This window comes from Rhincodon typus, chromosome 4 (genome assembly GCF_021869965.1).
Source record: "Rhincodon typus isolate 14 chromosome 4, sRhiTyp1.1, whole genome shotgun sequence".
In the NCBI taxonomy this organism is placed as follows: Eukaryota; Metazoa; Chordata; class Chondrichthyes; order Orectolobiformes; family Rhincodontidae; genus Rhincodon; species Rhincodon typus.
Window position 1 is genome coordinate 101,815,781 of NC_063335.1, and position 20,045 is coordinate 101,835,825.

At 38.8% G+C, this 20,045-nt stretch overlaps 2 protein-coding genes across 8 annotated transcripts in view; one reads left to right on the plus strand and one right to left on the minus strand.

The window, feature by feature from the left end:
- tsnare1 (T-SNARE Domain Containing 1) overlaps positions 1–20,045 on the plus strand; it is a 716,417-nt gene that overhangs the window by 112,894 nt on the left and 583,478 nt on the right. The window lies entirely within an intron of this gene.
- LOC125482939 (adhesion G protein-coupled receptor B1-like) lies at positions 2,898–17,142 on the minus strand. Its single transcript, XM_048595876.1, has 4 exons — positions 17,061–17,142; positions 16,852–16,956; positions 5,581–5,634; positions 2,898–3,823 (listed from the first exon to the last, which is right to left on the minus strand). The coding sequence occupies exons 2-4, from the start codon at positions 16,948–16,950 to the stop codon at positions 3,629–3,631; spliced, it is 348 nt and encodes a 115-aa protein (XP_048451833.1). The 5' UTR covers positions 16,951–16,956; positions 17,061–17,142; the 3' UTR covers positions 2,898–3,628.

Here is a 20,045-nt window from a genome sequence, read left to right on the forward strand (position 1 = left end):
CTGTCTCTGAGACCATTAGAACGACTGGGTTTGTGCCGGATCTTTCTTATGTGTAATTCAGTCACTCCACTCCCCCACTATCTCTCCATATTCCTGTCAGGTTTTTACCTTCAAATCTTCATTCAAATTTCCTTTCAAAGACAACTATTAAATCTGTATGCTATATGATATCAAACAAATGCCAAATCGTTCATTGTGCAAAACATGTTTTTACTTAAAAGTGATTCTTATTCATTTGTTAATCATCTTAAATCTGTCGCCATTGGTTATTGACACTTTGATTGCTGGATTATTTCATGTTAATCCATGCAGCATCCTGATTTGAAACTACATCATTGGTCCTTAATGTCACTGAGTCAAGAACCTCTTCGCTGAGAGCACTCGGATCTGGACATGATAGATGTCAGAAGTTCAAGAAGACAGCTAACCATCACGTGCAGGGATAGGCTATAAATTCTGGCCAAGCAAGCAACACACAGTTCCCATGGACAGCTATAAAACAGTTCACTCTGACAAACCCCACATGATTTTAAGTACCTCTATTAATTCTCCTCAGCCTCTCTTAACAGAACTGCCTCAGCTTTTCCAGACTGCTATCTTTCACACTGAAACCATTTGGGTAAATTTTGTCTGTGTCCTCTCCAAAGCTTGCACATTCTTCCTAAAGAGCGATGACCAGAAATGAATGAGTTTTTTGTTTATATATTGAGGAAGATCTAACTCAGACAAATCCACTCTTAAAATGGAAAATTTCAAGAGCAATCACTCTTTATGAACAGTAAATGATTACTGACAGATGTTTTGATTACAGGGGCATCGCAGATGAATACAGTCTTGTCCTTACTTAATATTTATTCATGGTTACGTCGAAGCACAGATCAAAAGATAGTGACCAGGAATAGAAGTCTTGTCTATTTTTTGATTATCTCACTGTTTGAAACTGTCTCGTTTTTAGATACAAAGAAAACAGGACCAAGAGTAGGCATTCAGCCCTTTGACCCTGTTCCACCATTCAACCATAGTAGCTGATTATCCAACTCAGCGTCATGATCCCACTTTCTCCCCATACCATTTAGCCCTTGTAACTATGTATCATCTTTCTTGAAAATATTCCATGATTTTTTTTCTTCAACTGCTTTCTGTGGGAGAGAATTCCAAGTTTCACCACTCTCTGGGTGAAGAAATTTCTCCTCATCTCAGTCCTCCGTGGCCTACCCCACATAGTCAGACTGTGATCCCTAATTTTGGACTCCCTAGTTATTGGGAAAGTCCTTCCTATGTTCATTCTATCTGGTCCCTGTTAGACATTTTTAAGTTTCTATGAGATCTCCCCTCAATTTCGTAAAATGTCGTGAATTTATTCATTTATTGTCAAGTGTATCTTGTTACAAAAATACAGTGAAAAATGTATGGTGTCACCACTATCTGGTGCCATCTTAAAACACAGAAAAATAAACCGAAGCATAGAATATAAAGGCAGAATTAAAACGTGTTCAAGCTTTACAGTCCTTCTTGCTAAGTGCTCCAGCATGGTCCTGGTGGCCAGGCATGAGTCCCTTTCAAATATAGTCCTAACTAATCCAGTATCGCTTCGTACGTCATCCTGCCATCCCAGCAATCAGTCTGATAAACATTCCATACTCAGAACATCTTTCCTCAGACAAGGAGACTAAAAGTGAATGCAATTCTCCAGGTGTGGTTTCACCAAGGCCCTGTATAATTGCAGCAAGAATTGTTACTTGAAGAAAGATTGCTTAACTCATTATAGATAAGCAGCTGAAAATCAGAAACTTCTTGGTTGAGTGGTTAAATACCACGCCAAACAACGGTCCTCATTTTTTATTCTTGAGAGCCAAATGTATAACTGGAGATGAGCATTGGAACCTTATGGAAACCTTAACATGGTGACCTACATCAGAATTGATCAGAAAGCTGCTCTCTCTAAGAAAGCTTCTGGATCTATGCTGAAGTTGAAGATTTTCTGATTTACTCAGCTGAAAAATAACCTTGAAAACCTTAGATTGAAAACCCCTTGTCTAACTCCTGGGTAAATCCACACCTCAATCACTCACACTGAACCCTTGACTAAACCCTAGATTAAATATTACCTCAGCCATACCACTATACACAGCCACTACTTCACCGAACTGTCACCCGATCAATCTGCCATGTATCTCAACTAACAGCTTATCCATCTATCACATTATCAACCTGTCACCCAATGATCTTACCCAGCCACTACTCCATTGAGATGCCTCATTAACCACACAGAATCTCATTCTGTAACCCTGTGCAACTTCAACCTCACCCACTTGCCTTATCACCCACTCCCCATTCACTTACTCATCGCTCATCCATTCACTAACATCTAAATGTACCAGGAATCTTAACATGTGGCAGCCAGTTCTGCAGAAGAGGGTGTTTCCTATCTGCCCCCTACTTTTCTCCCCTTTGAAGGAGCTCTCCAACGAATGATGCTTTCCATGTTTCCAGTAATGCCAGGCATGGAAAACCCTGCAAGAATGCAGAGGGAAATTTCATGCTGAATGGTAATCTGAGGATGATTGCCACTCTTTGGAAAATCCAGTCTGTTATACGACATAAGCATTTGGAGTGATGGTATTGCCATAATGTCTAGAAAGTTGCAGTGAAAATGCATTGGCAGTATCAAAAATATCCATTACTTTAAGGTGCCATCCAAAGATAGGGATGGCTCTGTTCAAACAGCCCTTTGAGGCTGTAAGATTTTACAAATTGGCATTAATTTAGTAAAGATCAATTCTGTACAGCTTCGGAACAGACAACTAAAAAATGGTTAATTCTCATTCCTGCAGCATTAGGTTTTAGATAATCTCACCCCCTGATTTTTCTTGAATCATTATAATAAACACACTGCTTATAGTTTACACTTTTATTAGAAAGGAGACATTCATTTTGTGCTGTGAAAACTGTACATAAAACTGACTAACACAGATCTAGGAAACCAGAACCAGTTTAACCAACCATAAAAGTAGAATCTCCGAGGGTCAACGATTATTAAACACATGGCATAACATTAGCTTAACTCTGTCATTGTACATAACACTGTTAAAGTCTGTTAACTTAACAGGAAATTAAACACAGTAGAAAGATATTTAAGCTAAAAGTCAATAGGTGTAATAATTACATATTATACAGCAGGGCAGCCAAGGCCTTGTGCTTTCAATTTATATATCTAAAATCTTGACAGGTACATCACAGTTTGTTTTAAGTATGTTCATTGTATTTACTGTTTGAAATTTCTTTTTTTAATATAATACACAATATGACAAGAAAATGCCATTAAATTTTGATGCAAAAAATGCTTGCATATCAAGCAATCAACACTAAACTGAAGTTACTTTTTTTTTATACATTTATATATATATTTATATATATATATTTGCCCATTACTGTCTTTGATAAGAGTTTCTGGACTACGGTTACTGTGTTCGCTAACGTGTTTTCTCACCGCAGTGAGACAACACGACGCTGACTGCATCACAAGGTTTAAAACAATATCTCTCTGAGAACAAGATATCTGTACTGTAATAAGGTTTCAAAAGAAACCAATCTGTTTTAAAATTTAAAAAAAAAGTCACTCCTCAGGTCAGACTTCAGTCTGAAGATCAATGATGTCCTGTCCACCAAGTGGTATTGTTGCTCCTGTTTTTTCCCATTCCACCGTTCTCATTTCTAAGGGAGATTGATGGGTGGGATCCAGTTCCTTTTTAATCCATGCGGGTGGAGACTGCACCTTTCGGATTCCTTCCCAAGGCCGCTTGATTGGAGTCTGCTTCTCTTGCTGTTGGGAAAATGGTCAGTTTATTAATTACGGTTAAAATCCTAGGAAACCCAAGTCCAGAGTTCCAATCAACTGCTTCCTGTTCATTGTAACCATGTAACACCAATACATACTAGGACTGAGGCAAATATAAAACATTCTGAAATACACAGTCGACCAATCAGCATCTGAAGGAGAGAGATTATTCTTTGAGCTGAGAAACTCTGTTAGAATAAATGCTGTTTTCTCATTAGCAGCATTTCCAATGCATGAAATCTGTGCTCGAGGTATCAGTTTCTGAAATATGCAAAAGAGGTAATATAATGAATTAATCAATAAATTAATCAATATAATCAAACAGAAATATTGTTATGATCTACTCAATTTAATTTACTGACAAAATTTTGTAAATGATTACCTGATCTGGAAAGGTATTCAAGTGAAATTTATTCAATAAATATTAAACTAACAGCTTGCTTTATTTTTCGCTGATGTAGCGTAAAATGGTTCCTGTGTTGCTGTGACAAAGTGAATATCCTTCCATTTGAGAGTTGGGCCAATCAATTTTGTAGAAGATATCCATTCGGAAATAAAGTTAATGGATCTAAGAGCTTCAGGCGTATTGTGTTTATGAGCATAACTCACTTGTATCACAACTTGCATAATCTTTTAGGATTTTTGGCCTTTTGGACCTAGAATATGCTTGTCTCTGAATGTAAATGAGAAAGAAACTTTAAGTCTGTATATCTTGTAACTGATAGGAATTAGAATGAAGGTTCTGTATACTGGTACACTGAACACAGCTTATACAGAAGCAAAATACTGAGGATGCTGCAAATCAGAAATAAGAACAAAGGAAGAAAATCTAGAAAATCTAAGTGAAACAACAGTTAACCTTTCAGGTCGATGACCTAATCAGCTGTTCTGGTGAAAGGTCATCGAGTTGAAACATTAAAAGATAAATAAGGTTTGTTCATTTTACAAACTCAGTTTCAAGATCGCCCAATCTCTGCAGCCCATGCCATAGTAACAAGCTGAAATGGTAGCTCAATTCAGAAACTACAAAACGTCTTGTGATTTTGTGCAGCACGGCACCACTTTACATGGTTATTTAGAGAAGCTGCATCTGGGTCTTCTGAAATTAGATCAAGAAACACTGACGGGACGTTGAAAGAAAAATAGTTCAATTAATCATAAATTCGTAAAAGCATTCCCTTTTACACAGACCTTAAGCAGCTAAGGGAGGAACCTTACCCTATATCTAATTCAGGTTATAACCTTCAATGTTCCTTGAATCATCTAATGCCGTTCATGGAAAGCAATTAGTCACAGAAAAATAAAACAAGCTGTAAGGTGAGTACATTTTCAATGAATTTCACTTTAACACCTTTTTGGATCCAGGTAATCATTTCATGAAATTTTGTCAGGAAATTGAATTGGGTAGACCATAACAAGGTTTCTTTGCAATTGACAAAAACGGAGAAAATCACAAAACTTAAGCTGTTATGGGAGCAAGTGTAGACCGCAGAGACCCATAAGCAAGCATCAGTGAAGGTTTGCTGTCTGTCACGATCTCTGTCAGATGGATCTTTCCATATAAGCTGTTCCCTCTGCACACAGTCTTTGACACACAGTGTTTAGCGCTGTGAAATCATTGAGTCCCAGGATTCCCATTGAGAACCCTCTGCAGTTACCAGGCCATTCTGCTGTGCAATGTGCCAGAAGCGACCTGCATACAGTGAACTGTTAGAAATTCAGTTAGAAAGCACCGTACTTACACTGAGACTGGTTTTATCACTTCCTGCTGATGAAACACTCCATCGTTTCACTGCCTAGTAATAAAGAAAACAATTCTAAAAACTAAAAGTGCAGTGCAGTATTGACAGGCAATAGTACTGTATCAACAATGAGCACCTAAACTAAAATAATCTGTCTGAAGAGCAATATCAATAGCTATCTGCCAAACTGTTTTGGGGCAGAGGCGGGAGTGGAGGATGGAGATAGATAGGGAGGGTATGCCAGAGGTGGAGAAGAAAGGGTCAGCAATGACAATAATCGGCAGAAATTTCTACTGCAGCTCCTGAAACTACACATTTTGGATTTGATCTGATCTTTGCACTGGTGCTCTTGCAAGCTATTCCTGGAGGCCAACAAGACTCAAGCAGCCAGTGTCACTGGTTGTTTCTCCTGAGGTTGGGCAATTAAGTCAGAAATTCTCAGTGGTGGTGTCTTTTCACATGCTAATTAGAATATAATGACAAACCTTTCAGTGTAACATATTTAGATGTTGCAAGAATTGTTGATGGAAATATTGAATTATATATTAACTCCAAAAGTGTATAATGCTTTTTGCTATGAGTTTTCTCGTTTCTAATGGTTTACAATTATTATACTAGGAATACAAAGCATAAAATGTTCAAAAATACATTGTTACACCAGATCAATTTTGAATTGCTTTTATAAACAGTGAATCTTCTTTTACCACTGTGTGCAAAAACAAAAATCTGCTCTGCTACATTGATGACAGAAGTATTGGTTGAAGTAATCCAGAGCACAATTACAATGGCCATTTGGAAAATGATAATAATTAAACATATAATTCACTGTCATATTCTGATGCAGCAAAGATCTGCTTGCATCCTGAGACAAAATTCAAATTCATCCAAAATTGAAGAGGTTTGGTCTAACCAAACTCAATCATGATACGGTCAGTAAAATCTCCATACTTCTAGTTTTTTTTTGAAACTTTTGAACATAACTCTTTATCCCCCAAAACAGAATCAAACATGAAAATGGTTCTCTGGCACAACTGCACCTACACAATTTTCTATATGGATAAAACTGATTCTTTTTTTGTCTATCTAGACTTAAAGAATTCTGGCAGGATAATATAATTAGAGATAGTAGGAACTGCAGATGCTGGAGAATCCGAGACAACAAGGTGCAGGGCTGGATGAACACAGCAGGCCAAGCAGCATCATAGGAGCAGAAAGGCTGACGTTTCGGGCCTAGACCCTTCATCAGAAAAAGGATAATATAATGCAGGTTTGTGCTCAGATGGCCTGGATCAAAAGAGAAAATATCAGGAAGCAAGTAAGGGAAAGTTGAGAAGCCACAAAATGTGCCCTAAATTTGAATTTTACCTCCGAGCCCCTAGCTCAATTGGCTGAATAACCTCCTTCTCAGTTGTACTATTCTAAAATTCCATGAAAAGTAATAGACAGTCAGAAATAACACAATATAGGAAGTGGTTAGGATTAGGGTAATACAATACCAAGGTTAGACTGTTTGGAGACAGATAGGAAGATAAACAGGGAAAAGTACATAAACAGACATTAGCATCATTCTTGAACATGTAAAGGAAAAATCCTAATTATTTGAGATAACAAGGTGTAGAGCTGGATGAACACAGCAGGCCAAGCATCAGAGGAGCAGGAAGCTGACGTTTCAGGCCTAGACCCTTTTTCAGAAGAAGGGTCCAGGCCCGAAACGTCAGCTTCCTGCTCCTCTGATGCTGCTTGGCCTGCTGTGTCCATCAAGCTCTACATCTTGTTATCTCAGGTTCTCCAGCATCTGCAGTTCCTACTATCTCTGAAACATCCTAATTATTTGCTCATTTGTACAGGCAGTTATCAATGAAACAAATAAAATGGAGTAGAGAAGGTCCTCCAAAAATATATGCTAACAGTTCTTGCTGTATTGTACTATTCAACCTTTATAAGTTCGTCAATTTTAAGAAGTTATTGGTTTAAATACAACAATGCAGCAAATGGCCCAGTGAAACCAAATCAATAACCTTAGCTCAGTGATTCTTATGTTGCAAACAGAAATCCTGTTGTGCTATTTTAATGAGCCTTGACTGCATATTAATTTTCCGTGCAGACTGAGGACTAGATTCAATGGGTGTAACTTTCCCCTCGCTTAAGATAATGAAGTTTGGATCAAGAAGGTCCATAAAGAACTTTCTTGAACTGCCACCAACAAAGTTCCTTAATTGGTCTGCTAATGGTCACTTAATGGCTTCAATTTGACACCTCCCCAATTATTTGCCCCCCTAGCAGGTGGGAAAGTGGTTGGTTTCTCAACTGAGAATCCAAGGCAATAGGGGTGTAGAAGACATTGAGGAGAATCAAGAGAAATATTGTCCTTGTGGAGAATGAGGGTGCTAGTACCAGGAAGAAGTTAAAGAGCGAAAGGACGTGAATGTCAAACTCACCAATAAGCCCCAGAATCTAGATTTCTATTCGTCAGCCACAATCCCTTGATCTAACCATCACCACTTTCTCAAGGGCACTTCAGGATGGACAACAAATCCTGACCTCATTAGTGATGCTCAACATAAAAGTGAACAACAAAAAACTAAATTACTTGCAGTTGCTTGCCATGCATTAGTTCAGGCATTCTCATCCAAAGGAAAGTTAGATAGCATCAGTGAGGATCGAGTAAATCATGAGCATTTTTTGGGACAAAATCTCTAAGTTCATATTTGGTACCCTATATATAGAATACATATTATACTAATCTGTTCACTGCTCTGTTAGCTATCTAGGCCAATGTTACAGAAATACACTTTTTTCACTGGAAGCAGTTTTCTAATATATTCCAAAAGTCCAGTGGCAATGATCATAATTGAATTTGCAATTGATAAAATGATGCTAGTTTTGTAGTCCAAACTGTGACTGTGACACAATTTGCACTTGGATAATACCCCACACCAAAAGACCTGAAAGCTGCCAGACTAGAAGGGAATAGTCAGAGAGAAGTTTCATAGAATTGGATGGGGAAAACAACCCATCAGCACATTATTGTTGAAGTAAACAAAACACTTACAAAATGTTGACACTTTTGGAATATATTAGAAAACTGCTTCCAGTGAAAAAAGTGTATTTCTGTAACATTGGCCTAGATAGCTAACAGAGCAGTGAACAGATTAGTATAATATGTATTCTATATATAGGGTACCAAATATGAACTTAGAGATTTTGTCCCAAAAAATGCTCATGATTTACTCGATCCTCACTGATGCTATCTAACTTTCCTTTGGATGAGAATGCCTGAACTAATGCATGGCAAGCAACTGCAAGTAATTTAGTTTTTTGTTGTTCACTTTTATGTTGAGCATCACTAATGAGGTCAGGATTTGTTGTCCATCCTGAAGTGCCCTTGAGAAAGTGGTGATGGTTAGATCAAGGGATTGTGGCTGACGAATAGAAATCTAGATTCTGGGGCTTATTGGTGAGTTTGACATTCACGTCCTTTCGCTCAGCACGGATTAGGGGCTGACGATGTGGCAATTCTCAAAGACTTTCTTTCACTTCCACATCTGGAGTGCTGTACTTAAAACTGTATTAGCATTAGTTGGGCCCAGTAGGATCACATTAGGCCGTGAAGTTGGGGGATTAAGCTTCAAGTTTGGCTGTGAGCACTTAATCTAAAGGGATTGCACTGTACTAGCAAAAGTATTGTCTTTCACATGGATGAAGGAACTCTGCCATAAGAATCCTAGAGCACGATTTGAGGCATGAGTTCATGGAGCTTCTTTGGTATTCTTGTCATCCTTTATCCTTCAACAGGCTCCAAAAAAATCATGAATGGTTAATTTACCTCATTTGCTGTTTAACAGACATTGGTCAATCTAAATTTCTGCAGCATTTGCTGACGAGACCATAGTTATGGCTACTCAAAAATAATTCAGTGGCTGTGAAGAGCTTTTGAATATGTATTATAAAGACATTTGTTTTTATTAGACACTGGCACTTCAGATAAATGGGAATTTGGGACTTGCAGATGGGAATAATTCTCGAGAAAATCCTTAACTCTTCTCTTTAAACTTGGAGACGCTCTACAGATAGGTACTTAAGGAAGAGATTAACTCTTAAATTAAAAACATAAATTTCTTTTATTCTGTTCTTATTGTATCTACTGTTCAATAAATGAGGTGATTAGAATCATAGAATGGCTGTAGTGGAGAAACAGTGTCAGCTATCTGTGAGAGCAACTCAGCTAATCACACACCCACACCCTTTTTCTGTAATCCCATAATTATTTTGTTTGCTCTTTCCTTATCAATTCCTCTTTGAAAGCTATGATTGAATCTGCTTTGACTGCACTGTCAGGCAGTGTATTTCAGACCCAAACTACTTGCTGCACAAGAAAAGTTCTTCTGTGTGTAGTTATTAACTCTTTTTGCCAATCACCTTAAAGTAGTGTCCATTGATTCTTGACTCTTCTGCCAATGGGAACAGTTTCTTCCAATCTAGACTGTTTAAATACTTCATGATTTTGAACACTACATCAAAACTTCTGATGATGAACAGACAAGAAGGAACTGTTGTGAGGGTTGAGAGTCTTTGGAACTCTTTGCCACAGAGAGCTGTGGGGGCAAAGTCCCTGTGTATATTTAAGGCTAAGGTAGATAGATTCCTGATCAGTAGGAGAATCAAGGGTTACAGGGGAAAATGCAAGAAAATAGATGTGAGGAATGTTGGATCAACCACGATCCTGTTGGATGGCAAAACAGGCTTGAGAGAACAGGCTACTCCTGTTCCTATTTCTTATGGTCTCCTCTCAACACTTTCTTCTCAACGGAAAAGAATTCCGGCTTCACCAATCTACCTATTTAACTGAAGTTCTTCAACATGGGAACAATTCCTGCAAATCTTTTCCACACTTTCTCAAAAACCCTCACAACATTCCTAAAGTGTGGCGTTCAGAATTAGACACACTACTCCAAATGAAGCTGAACCAGTGTTTAATGAAGGCTCATTGTGGATTCTTTGTTTTTTGTATTGCTTTTTATGAAGTTCTATGTGCCTTTTTAACCACATTTTCAACATGCCTCCAAACTTCAATCATTTGTGCACATAAATGGTTAGCACTGCTGCCTCAAAACGCCAGGGACCCAGGTTTGAACCCAGCATCGGGCGACTGTCTGTATGGAGTTTACACATTCTCCCTGTGTGTGCATGGGTTTCCTGCGGGTGTTCCGGTCTCCACCCACAGTCCAAAGATATGCAGGTTAGGTCGATTGGCCAAGCTAAATTGGTGGGTTAGCCATGGATGTGCAGGGTAACAGATATAGGGTAGGGGAACGGGTCTGGGTGGGATGCTCTTCGGAGAGTCAATATAGACTCTATGGGCTGAAAGGCCTGCTTCCACACTGTAGGGATTCTATGATTCTTGGAAATTCCTGGGTCTAACTAAGTACAGTACTACTAGAGGAGAGGGTACAGAAACAGTTTACAAGATGTTGCCTGGTTTGGAGGGTATTAACTATGAAGACAGATTGGAGAAACTTAGTTTGTTTCCACTTGAATGTCAAAAGATGAAGGGTGACATGACAGAAGTTTACAAAATTAGACAGGCATGGATAGAATGGGTAGTTGGAGTCTTTTTCCGAGTGTAGAAACACCGATTACTAGCAGACAAAGGTTTAAGATAAGATGAGATAAGTTTAAAGGTGATGTGAAAGGCAATTTTTTTATGCAGTGAGTGGTAGGTGCCTGGCATGTGCTGCCAGAGGAGGTGGTGGGGGTGGATATAATAGGAACATTTAAGAGGCATCTTGATCGCTGAATAGACAGGGAATAGATGGATTCCTGTGTCTACTGTTCTTTGCTTTTTCTCTCTGTTCTTGCACCCCTCAGAATTAAGCTCCTTATATTGTTTCTCTTCATTTACCTTGCGGTAAATTTCAGCTATGATTTATCTGTGTTTTCCACCAACCCATATCCTCTTGAAGTCAATCACTCTTCTATTCATTATCCATAATACGTTGGAGTTTTGCATCATCAGTAAATTTAAATTTTGTCCTGTACATCTTACTCATTAATATCACTGCTAAACACTTCTTCAGTGTTCCGCTCCCTATCTCTTCAACTAACCAAAAAAAAAGCAAACAGACAATGATCTGAGGACCAGAAGCAAGGGAAAGGAAGAGATCCAGAGAGCATCCTGCGAAGGTGAGTGAGGGAAGACCTACCTCAGGTGTTCGCAGTGATAAGTAAGGATAAGTGTTTAATAAATTTTGTTAAATAGCTTAATTGGTGTATTTTTTTGGGGGCGGAACGGTGGCTCAGTGGTTAGCACTACAGCCTCACAGGGACCCGGATTCAATTCCACCCTCAGGTGACTGTGTGGAGTTTGCACATTCTCCCCATGTCTGTGTGGGTTTCCTCCAGGTGCTCCAGTTTCCTCCCACAGTGCAAAGATGTGTAGGTTAGGTGGATTGGCCATACTAAATTGTGTGTAGTGTTCAGGGATGTGTAGACTAGGTGAGTTATAGGGGGATTGGCCTGGTTGGGATGCTCTGAGGGTTGGTGTGGACTTATTGGGCTAAAGGGCCTGTTTCCACACTGTAGGGATTCTATGATAACTAAATGGCACTGTTTTCAGCCAACTTCTGTCCTACACATAAAACATTAAATATCTGAGCTTTCCTTGTAAACTTTCATTGAAAATACATATTAGAACGGAAATGCCATATTTCACTACTGCAAATGTTGTACACCAGACAGTATTCAGCTTTAATATTACCCTACTTGGTACAAAGATACAAAGGTACAAAAAAAAATGGCAAATAACATAAGCACATATTTACAATCTTCGATTCTCAAAGACCAGATATATGTTTCATTCTACTTTTCAGAAACGTTTATACTCAAGTGTTCAAAGGGAGTTGTTGAAATGTCTTAATCAGGATTCATAAAATTTCCAGTTGGATTTAAGATGATGGAGTGGTAGTTTAGATTACCAGTTCAGAGGAGGGGTCAGAGTGTGGGCTGGAGATATAAAGTGTTACAAAATGACATTTGCTTTCTCTTTTTAAATGAGAGATTGCCAAGATAAAACATATTCAATTGCAATATTCAATTAAAAGGAGAGACATGGTAGGTGCAGGTAAATGCCTCCTCAAGTTGTGGAGTCGAGAACATAGGGGCACAATTTAAAAACAAAATGGACTGAGATAGGTGAAGTTTTCTGACTAAGAGGGTGCAAAATCTTTGGAATTCTTTACTGCATAGGGCTGTGTAAACTCAGAGTGAGCATGTTGAAAATACAGCTTTATAGATTTCAGATTCCCAATGACATAAAGGGTTATGGGGATGGGTGGGTAATGGTATTTATGTGTTTGAACTATGATTGTGTTAAATGGTAGAGCAGGCCCAATGGACTAAATGGCCTACTCCTGTTCTTATATTCCTCACAGAAAACCTTTCATTAATTTGTCATGGGGTACAATGTAACAGCCCCTCACACACCACAGTGCACATTTGGAAGAGGGAACTGATGTAGATCAGTGAGCACAGGGTGCTGAGGGAATGGGATTTGCTAAATGTTACAACTAGGAAGAAGAGCTTGGACAACCTCAAGTTTATACAGAATAGTTTGTGGGAAAGCACAAAGACAGGAAACAACTGGAATAGTTCAATCTAGTGGATGACAAAGACATGGGTGAGAGTTTAGTGGAAGGGGGAATGTTGATTCTCAAGTGGTATAGAATTCAGAACATTATTCTGGGGACCTGGCTTCGAATTCCACACTGAGTTCATATTTCACCAATGGCAATTAAATTCAAGTAACCACTATTCATTGTCACAAAAAGCCTATTAGTTCAATAATGTCCTTTAGGGAAGGAAATCTGCTGCCCTTACCTGATCTGACTTATATACGACTCCAGATCTACAGCAATGTGGATGTCCTCCTGGCAAGTATGGATTGGCAATTAATGATGCCTGTGATTCCCATCCCATGAACAAATCAAAAATAAATTAGTTGAAGCTAATTCACATGGGAAAGGTCATGGAGGGTCTTGGTGATGACACAGATATGAGGTCAGAAGCTAATCTTCTAATCAAATATGACATGGCGGTTACAAATAGATATACTTAATCTTCCACTGTTGCCAGGGAGGGATGAAGTTGATAGTTAGGGAATGGAATTTTGATCAGGGATTGCCAACAAAAGCTTCAGTCTTTCCAACATTTAATCGGAGGAGATTTCTGCTCATCCAGTACTGATGTCAGATAACCAAAGATAATAATTCAATAGTAGTGAGCTGAGAGAGCTGGTGGTCAGGTAGAGCTGTGTGTCATCAGTGAATATATGAAAACTAAAGCTATTACTTCTGACAGCGTTGCCAAGGGGCAGCATGTAATTGAGAAATAGGAAGATTATTGTCTTTGACGAGGACATCCAGGTCTCTCTGTACGTTCATACTTACAAACTTCTTAAGAAATTCTCTGCACATCTGTTCTTTATACAAAAGTGGATAATCTGACATTTTCCCATAACATTCCACCTGCCATACTTCTGCCTCCAAAATAGCAAAAATAAATGAGCAGATACTTCAATTTATTGAGGAATAAAGAAATCATTAATATTCTGGGTGAACATCTCTGATCTTCTTCATCTAGTGCAATACAAACTTCTACATCCACCTGATCAGTAGCTCATATTGTCATTCTTAAAAGTACAGGACTACATAAATAGAGCAGTGAGATATTGGAAAAATCCAGCAAAGATGCCGGGAGATGGAAAAAGGATGGGAATGGAGTAGGATGCAAAGTGTCAATTTCCTGAAGACAGGAAACAAAATTGGGAAGTAAATTAGCATTGGATTAAAGATAGATCATGGTTTCTGAGCCAAATTGTTTTATCAGAACAGTATGCATTCTTATTCAGACATTTGGTCACCAAATTAAAATGTACCTCAGCAAAGTCAACATCAGACAAGACAAATGTTCCTTCCGATACATGATTGTTTAAAGGTGGTGTGGTCTTGTGTGGTCTTCCTGCAGACATTAGGAGCTGTTTTTCCTGCAAGGGGGAATTTAGCTGGACTCGGGGAGATGAGGCTGAGCTTTCACTGAACTTGGGTGGGTTGTCATCCAAGAAGGTAGGTCAGGTTGTAGTGGCCCTAAGGAGGGTCTTGGGATCCAGCTGACCAACCTCTGAGATGGCCAATCTCTGACAAAAGCTGCAACATCCCTGATAGATGGTGGGGTTGGGGGGAAATAAATCGTGATTGAAGGCAGGTCTGAGATGATGCTGGGAGAGTTGACAGTGGCCAAGAGCAACAACGTTAGAGCGGTGATCAAGGATGACAGATATAGGTTGATTGGGACTTGGTGGGACTGGGCCTTCGCTGGTGTAAAAACAGCTGGTCAAGGGTGATGATCGGTAACTGGAGCGTCACTGAAGGCAGGGTTTAGATGAGAGTGGGAGGGTGGAGAGTGATGGAGGGAAGGTGACTGACGGAGGGTTAAGGGTGATGGGTGGCTGGATAGCAGTGTAAGTTTGAAATCTTCTCAGATGGATAGAGGACGCTGCTGGCATGAAGGGAAAAGATGCCTTCTCGGGTGCTCTTTCATTATGGGACCTAGAAACTTCAACAACTGTGAAGTAAATCAGGCTGAGCAACTTCCTGCCCTGCCATTCTGCACAAATGGCCGACTCCCTCAATGCTACATAGCTAATTGGTCAACCACTGTGTCATTTTGTGTAATCACACCATCTCCAAGCAAAAGTCCCACTCACTTCCCGCCCTGCGGCACTGTAACAACATTCACCCTGGCAACATTGATTATGCATTAAAAACTCTGTCCTGGTGCATGAACTTCTGATTCTGAAGAATGACTGTTACAACTGAGCGAAAACTGACATGTCCATTTTACTCTGAGAACATGCTCAGCGGGGAATTAAACAGCTGGTTTTTGCATCAGCTCATGAATGCCGACAGAACATTATCGCAATTCTATTCACAAGATACGACACAGCTACTAACCACGATGTTTGGAGAACATTCTCAGCCAAGTCATAAATGCAGAAAAGTTTCCCTTTCTCTCTGGTCAAATTGATCTGACCGCCTCAAATGATTTTTCCATTGCTCATGATTTTCTTCATTAACAAACCACTTCACACTATCCCTGCAGGTCACTTATTTGTGCAGGTTACTCTCTACCTATCCACGAGATGAGTCTTAATATTGTGGCTCAAGCAATGACAAGCCAGCTCCTTTTGCTGTTAATCATTTCCCATTTTTAAGTAAGGTTGACTGTAAAAAAGACTTGTTTTTATACAGCACTTTTGATGATCTTAATATGTCTCAAGACATTTTACAGACAATTAAGTATTTTTTTTTTGATGTGTAGTGATTGTTGTAGTGTAGGAAACATGGCAACAGATTTACACAAATGCTTTAACAAACAGATAGTCTGTTTTTCATCATGTTGATTGAGGGATAGACGCCTGCCCATAGCAATGAAGTCAACTTTGAGATAGTCTCATGTAATATTATACATCCACCTGAACATGTAGATGGGATCTTGGTTTAATCGCTCATCAAAACAATAGCACATCTGAGAGTGCAACGCTCCACACACAATTCATTATCATGTCAATCTTGATGCAGATATTCTTGATCATCTTGTTCAGATGTATTTATTACGATGTACCTCTAAAGCAAGTTGGACTTGAACCCTGGCCTTCTGGCTTAGCGGTAGGACATTACCACTGCTCTAAAAGAACCCTTGCAGTCTTGATGTAAGCTGACTTTAACTTAACTTTAGCATTGAAATATAAAATCTGGTGATTTAAATTACAATCTACACAATGAATAGGGTTATGACAGCTTCAAGACCTTGTAGAAGTCAATATCAGCTACCAGGGAAGGTAAAAGGCAAAAAATAAAACTCAAATTAATTCTGAAATCTAATCACACTTTTGTCGTTGATGTGTTTTCACAAACAAGTCACATTAATCCAAGAGTTCATTTTAACTATCCAAATCTCTCCAGTCATAGTGGTTTGGACAATGTCGCTGATGAATAGCTGAGGAATTCTCATTTTCCATAGCTGATTACATTAGTGAAAGCGGTCAAAAGCAAGACTGTGTTTTGGAATGTGTGGCCTCCATGCAACTTAGAGCAATGATAAATGACAGCAACAATGTGAAAAAAGAGTCATGGATATCATTAGGATGTTTTGCCTTGTGGGCCCCACACCAAAATGTAACAGGAGTTCATATCGATTAGAAATACCCATTCTTACTTTGCTGTCTATTGTAGGAGATTCTCTATCTTTTTCAGCGTGTTGAAGTTTCCTGTTTAGGTCCTGAAACATGTCTTGATGCCGTTTTCGTGTGTGCATTATTTTCTAGAGATAAAAATCAACATGTCACTAAACAATGCAGATAAGATGTATTCGATGCAGTCAGCATTTAATTAGTGAATCTGGCAGATGTTAAAGAAAGAGCTCACCTCAAAATCTAACTCGGCATACCTAGATTTTCTTCTCTAAAAATAAAAAAAAAATACAACTAATTAATGGGGTTCATTAAAATGCACATTAGATTATGATACAGAGGTCACTGGAAATTTTTGATTTGTATTATTTTCCTCAGTATCAGTATATCTGATGTGGTCATCACCAGTTGAAAACTATGTTATAAAGAGAGTTCTGGACAGTAAGTTGGTTGTTATCCCTTCCAACCTCTGGAACCCAGATAACATCTTGTTCCGGCTGATAAAATTAAAGTATTTCTTGTGTGCTGTCTGTTAAGGTATTACGCGAAACCAGGTTCAACAGTTCCAACTCAGTTCCTCAAGGGCATGAGCCATAGCATATAATTGCCCAAATTTAGCAATCTTGTTCAGAACTGCCAGCGAATGGTTGATGTAGGAAATTAAATAATGTTACACTGCTGCAGCAAGAGGCACCTTAACAAGGTTAGAATTGAGACACTTTGTTGGTATATTGCTTGACTCTGCATTTAATTGTGTTATCCCAACCTGGAAATGTTTCATGCTAACATTGCATACCTGAAATGAAAGTCTTCACTTAACTTTCTTGACAAACACAGACAACAAAAACGTAAAAGGCTACTGAAGTCGTACTTCTTAAAATGAGGAAACATTATACACACTTTTCGTTTGTTCACAGAAATGAAACAAAGACATAAATCATTCTGAAATGCTTGTTGTACCCTTTGCAGCAAGTGTCATTCTGAGTATAACAGCACTCCCATAGGAATGAAGCATTGGCAAATATTCACTTATGGAGATAGTGCTCTGAAATCGCTTTGGGTTAAAGTACATGGATAGACATGAAAACACTGCATTATGTAAACCAAATCAAGCTTTGGACGAGGGAGGAAAGTGGGCTATAATGGTTCCAAAATGGGACCAAGAATGATGAGCAGGAATGCTTAAACATTAGTTATTTATTGTTACATTAGTTTGTTTCACACTGAAGGGTTACTAAATAAATAAATTTTCAAATAGTCATTGCTTCAATCTATAAGAAACAGTCAGGCTAGCCAACTTAGATTTTGCTTTATGATTCACTGACTGAGATTTATGTTGAGTTCTAAGGGACATCTCTGGTTTTATATGGATTTCAAAATGAGTTTTCCTGGTGCTCACTGATCAAAGTAACACCTGCAGTTACAGAAATCTAGGAATGCAAAACAATAAATGCTCAAATTATGACGGAGGTTTTTTTTAGAAAGCTGGACAAATTTTTAGCCAGTAATGGAATCTAGAGTTATGGGGAAAAGGGATGAAAGTGGAGTTGAGGATGATCAGATCAGACTGGAACAGACTTGATGGGCTGACTGGCCTAATTCTGCTATTACATCTTATGGTCTTGTGTTGTTTCCAGCTTGCTTAGCAAATTGTTAGTAAGAGTGAGCTAAAAGGCACTGTTACTAATTCTAGCACAGAGAAAATGAGTGTTAAAACTGGACTTATTTACTTAGAAAAACAACATCATGCACTCTTTAGAGATTTGGGCATAATAACTGTTAAGTGTGTCCATCAAATGCACATTTTACTATGTGAATCTTTCCAATCAGGTTTCTGTTAGAGAGGACACCCTAGTGACTGTGATCACTGTATGCTGTCGTTTCTCATCCTTCACAACCTTTCCATTACCTTTCACATAGCTGGATATGTCCATACTCTTTCAATATCTCGTGATTGTCATTGAGCTGAGTGGCACTGCTCCAGACTGTTTTGCCAATTTATTGATCTGGTCATAATCAGCGAATACTCTCTAAAGGCTTTTCTTCTCTACCTATCATTACCTCTAGTATCTTCAAGGACCTATCCATAGCCTCCAACCATTTCCTACCTTGACATTTTCCAAAAATGTGATGTTAAGTTCCTTGTGTATATGATACATACCATTATCTCACCACTACCACAACCACCAACAAGCCCTCCATTGTTACTGTTCTGTTGCAGTTGCTTATCGAACCACCAACCAGTCTTGAATGACATGCAACTTCCTCAAATTAAACATTGGGAAGACCAATGCCATTGAGTTTAGCCCTTAGAAAATCTATTACCCCCTGCCCCCAAACTATCTGACAGTCCCCACCCAGTCTCTTCTGAACTCATCCACCTTCTTGGGTTAAACATATCGAAGGGTGAACAAGACTGTTTGTAAACTTAGTATCATATTTAGTCTTGCGTTGAGCTTCTGACCCAGTACTTTCCCCAATACAGAAGAAGGTCTATTTCCACCTCTGTAACACTGCCCATCTTTGCTGTTGTTTCAGCTTGTCTTCTGCTATAAAAATTATCTATTCTTTTGGTACCACTGAAGACAACGTCGCATCCAAAACTCTGCAGTCCAATGCTTATCTTACACTTAGCTCCATCTATCTATCACTCCAGAACTTACTGATCTACACTGATTCCCAAACCAACAAAGTCTCAATTTTAAATTCTAATGCATGGGTTCAAATCCTTCCATGATTTAATCCATCCATCACCTACTCCAGCCCTACAACTCTCTTAGAAATCTCTCCAACCCTGGATTCTGCTGTGTTTAGATTCCCTTAGCCCCACCACTGGTAGTTGGATTTCCATCTGGCAAAGCCATAAAGCCATACACACTGGAATTCCTTCTCCAAACTCCTCACCTCTCCATCTCCTTCTCTCCATCCTAAGTTTGTTAATTATTAGTTAAAATGATTAATGTGGAACAGTTAGTATGGATATGTAATGAATAAGTTCTACTTGCATTTTTCAGGGAAATCATTGATAATTAAAACTGGGGATCATCAAGGATTTTCAAAAGATATTTGATAAGGCTTCACTGAATCAAAACTGAAGGCACATGTTATGAGAAAGAATTAACATAAGCAAAATGTCGAAATGATAGAAAACAGACAGGAAGGATAACTTTGTTTCAGAGATAGTAGGAACTGCAGATGCTGGAGAATCTGAGATAACAAG

Coding starts and splice junctions, on each gene's coding strand:
- LOC125482939 (XM_048595876.1), bottom strand. CDS start 16,950: ATGCACACACGAAAACGGCATCAAGACATGTTTCAGGACCTAAACAGG. Junction 5,635..16,851: donor CTCCTACAATAGACAGCAAA/GTAAGAATGGGT, acceptor CTTTATTACTAG/GCAGTGAAACGATGGAGTGT. Junction 3,824..5,580: donor GTGATAAAACCAGTCTCAGT/GTAAGTACGGTG, acceptor TTTTCCCAACAG/CAAGAGAAGCAGACTCCAAT.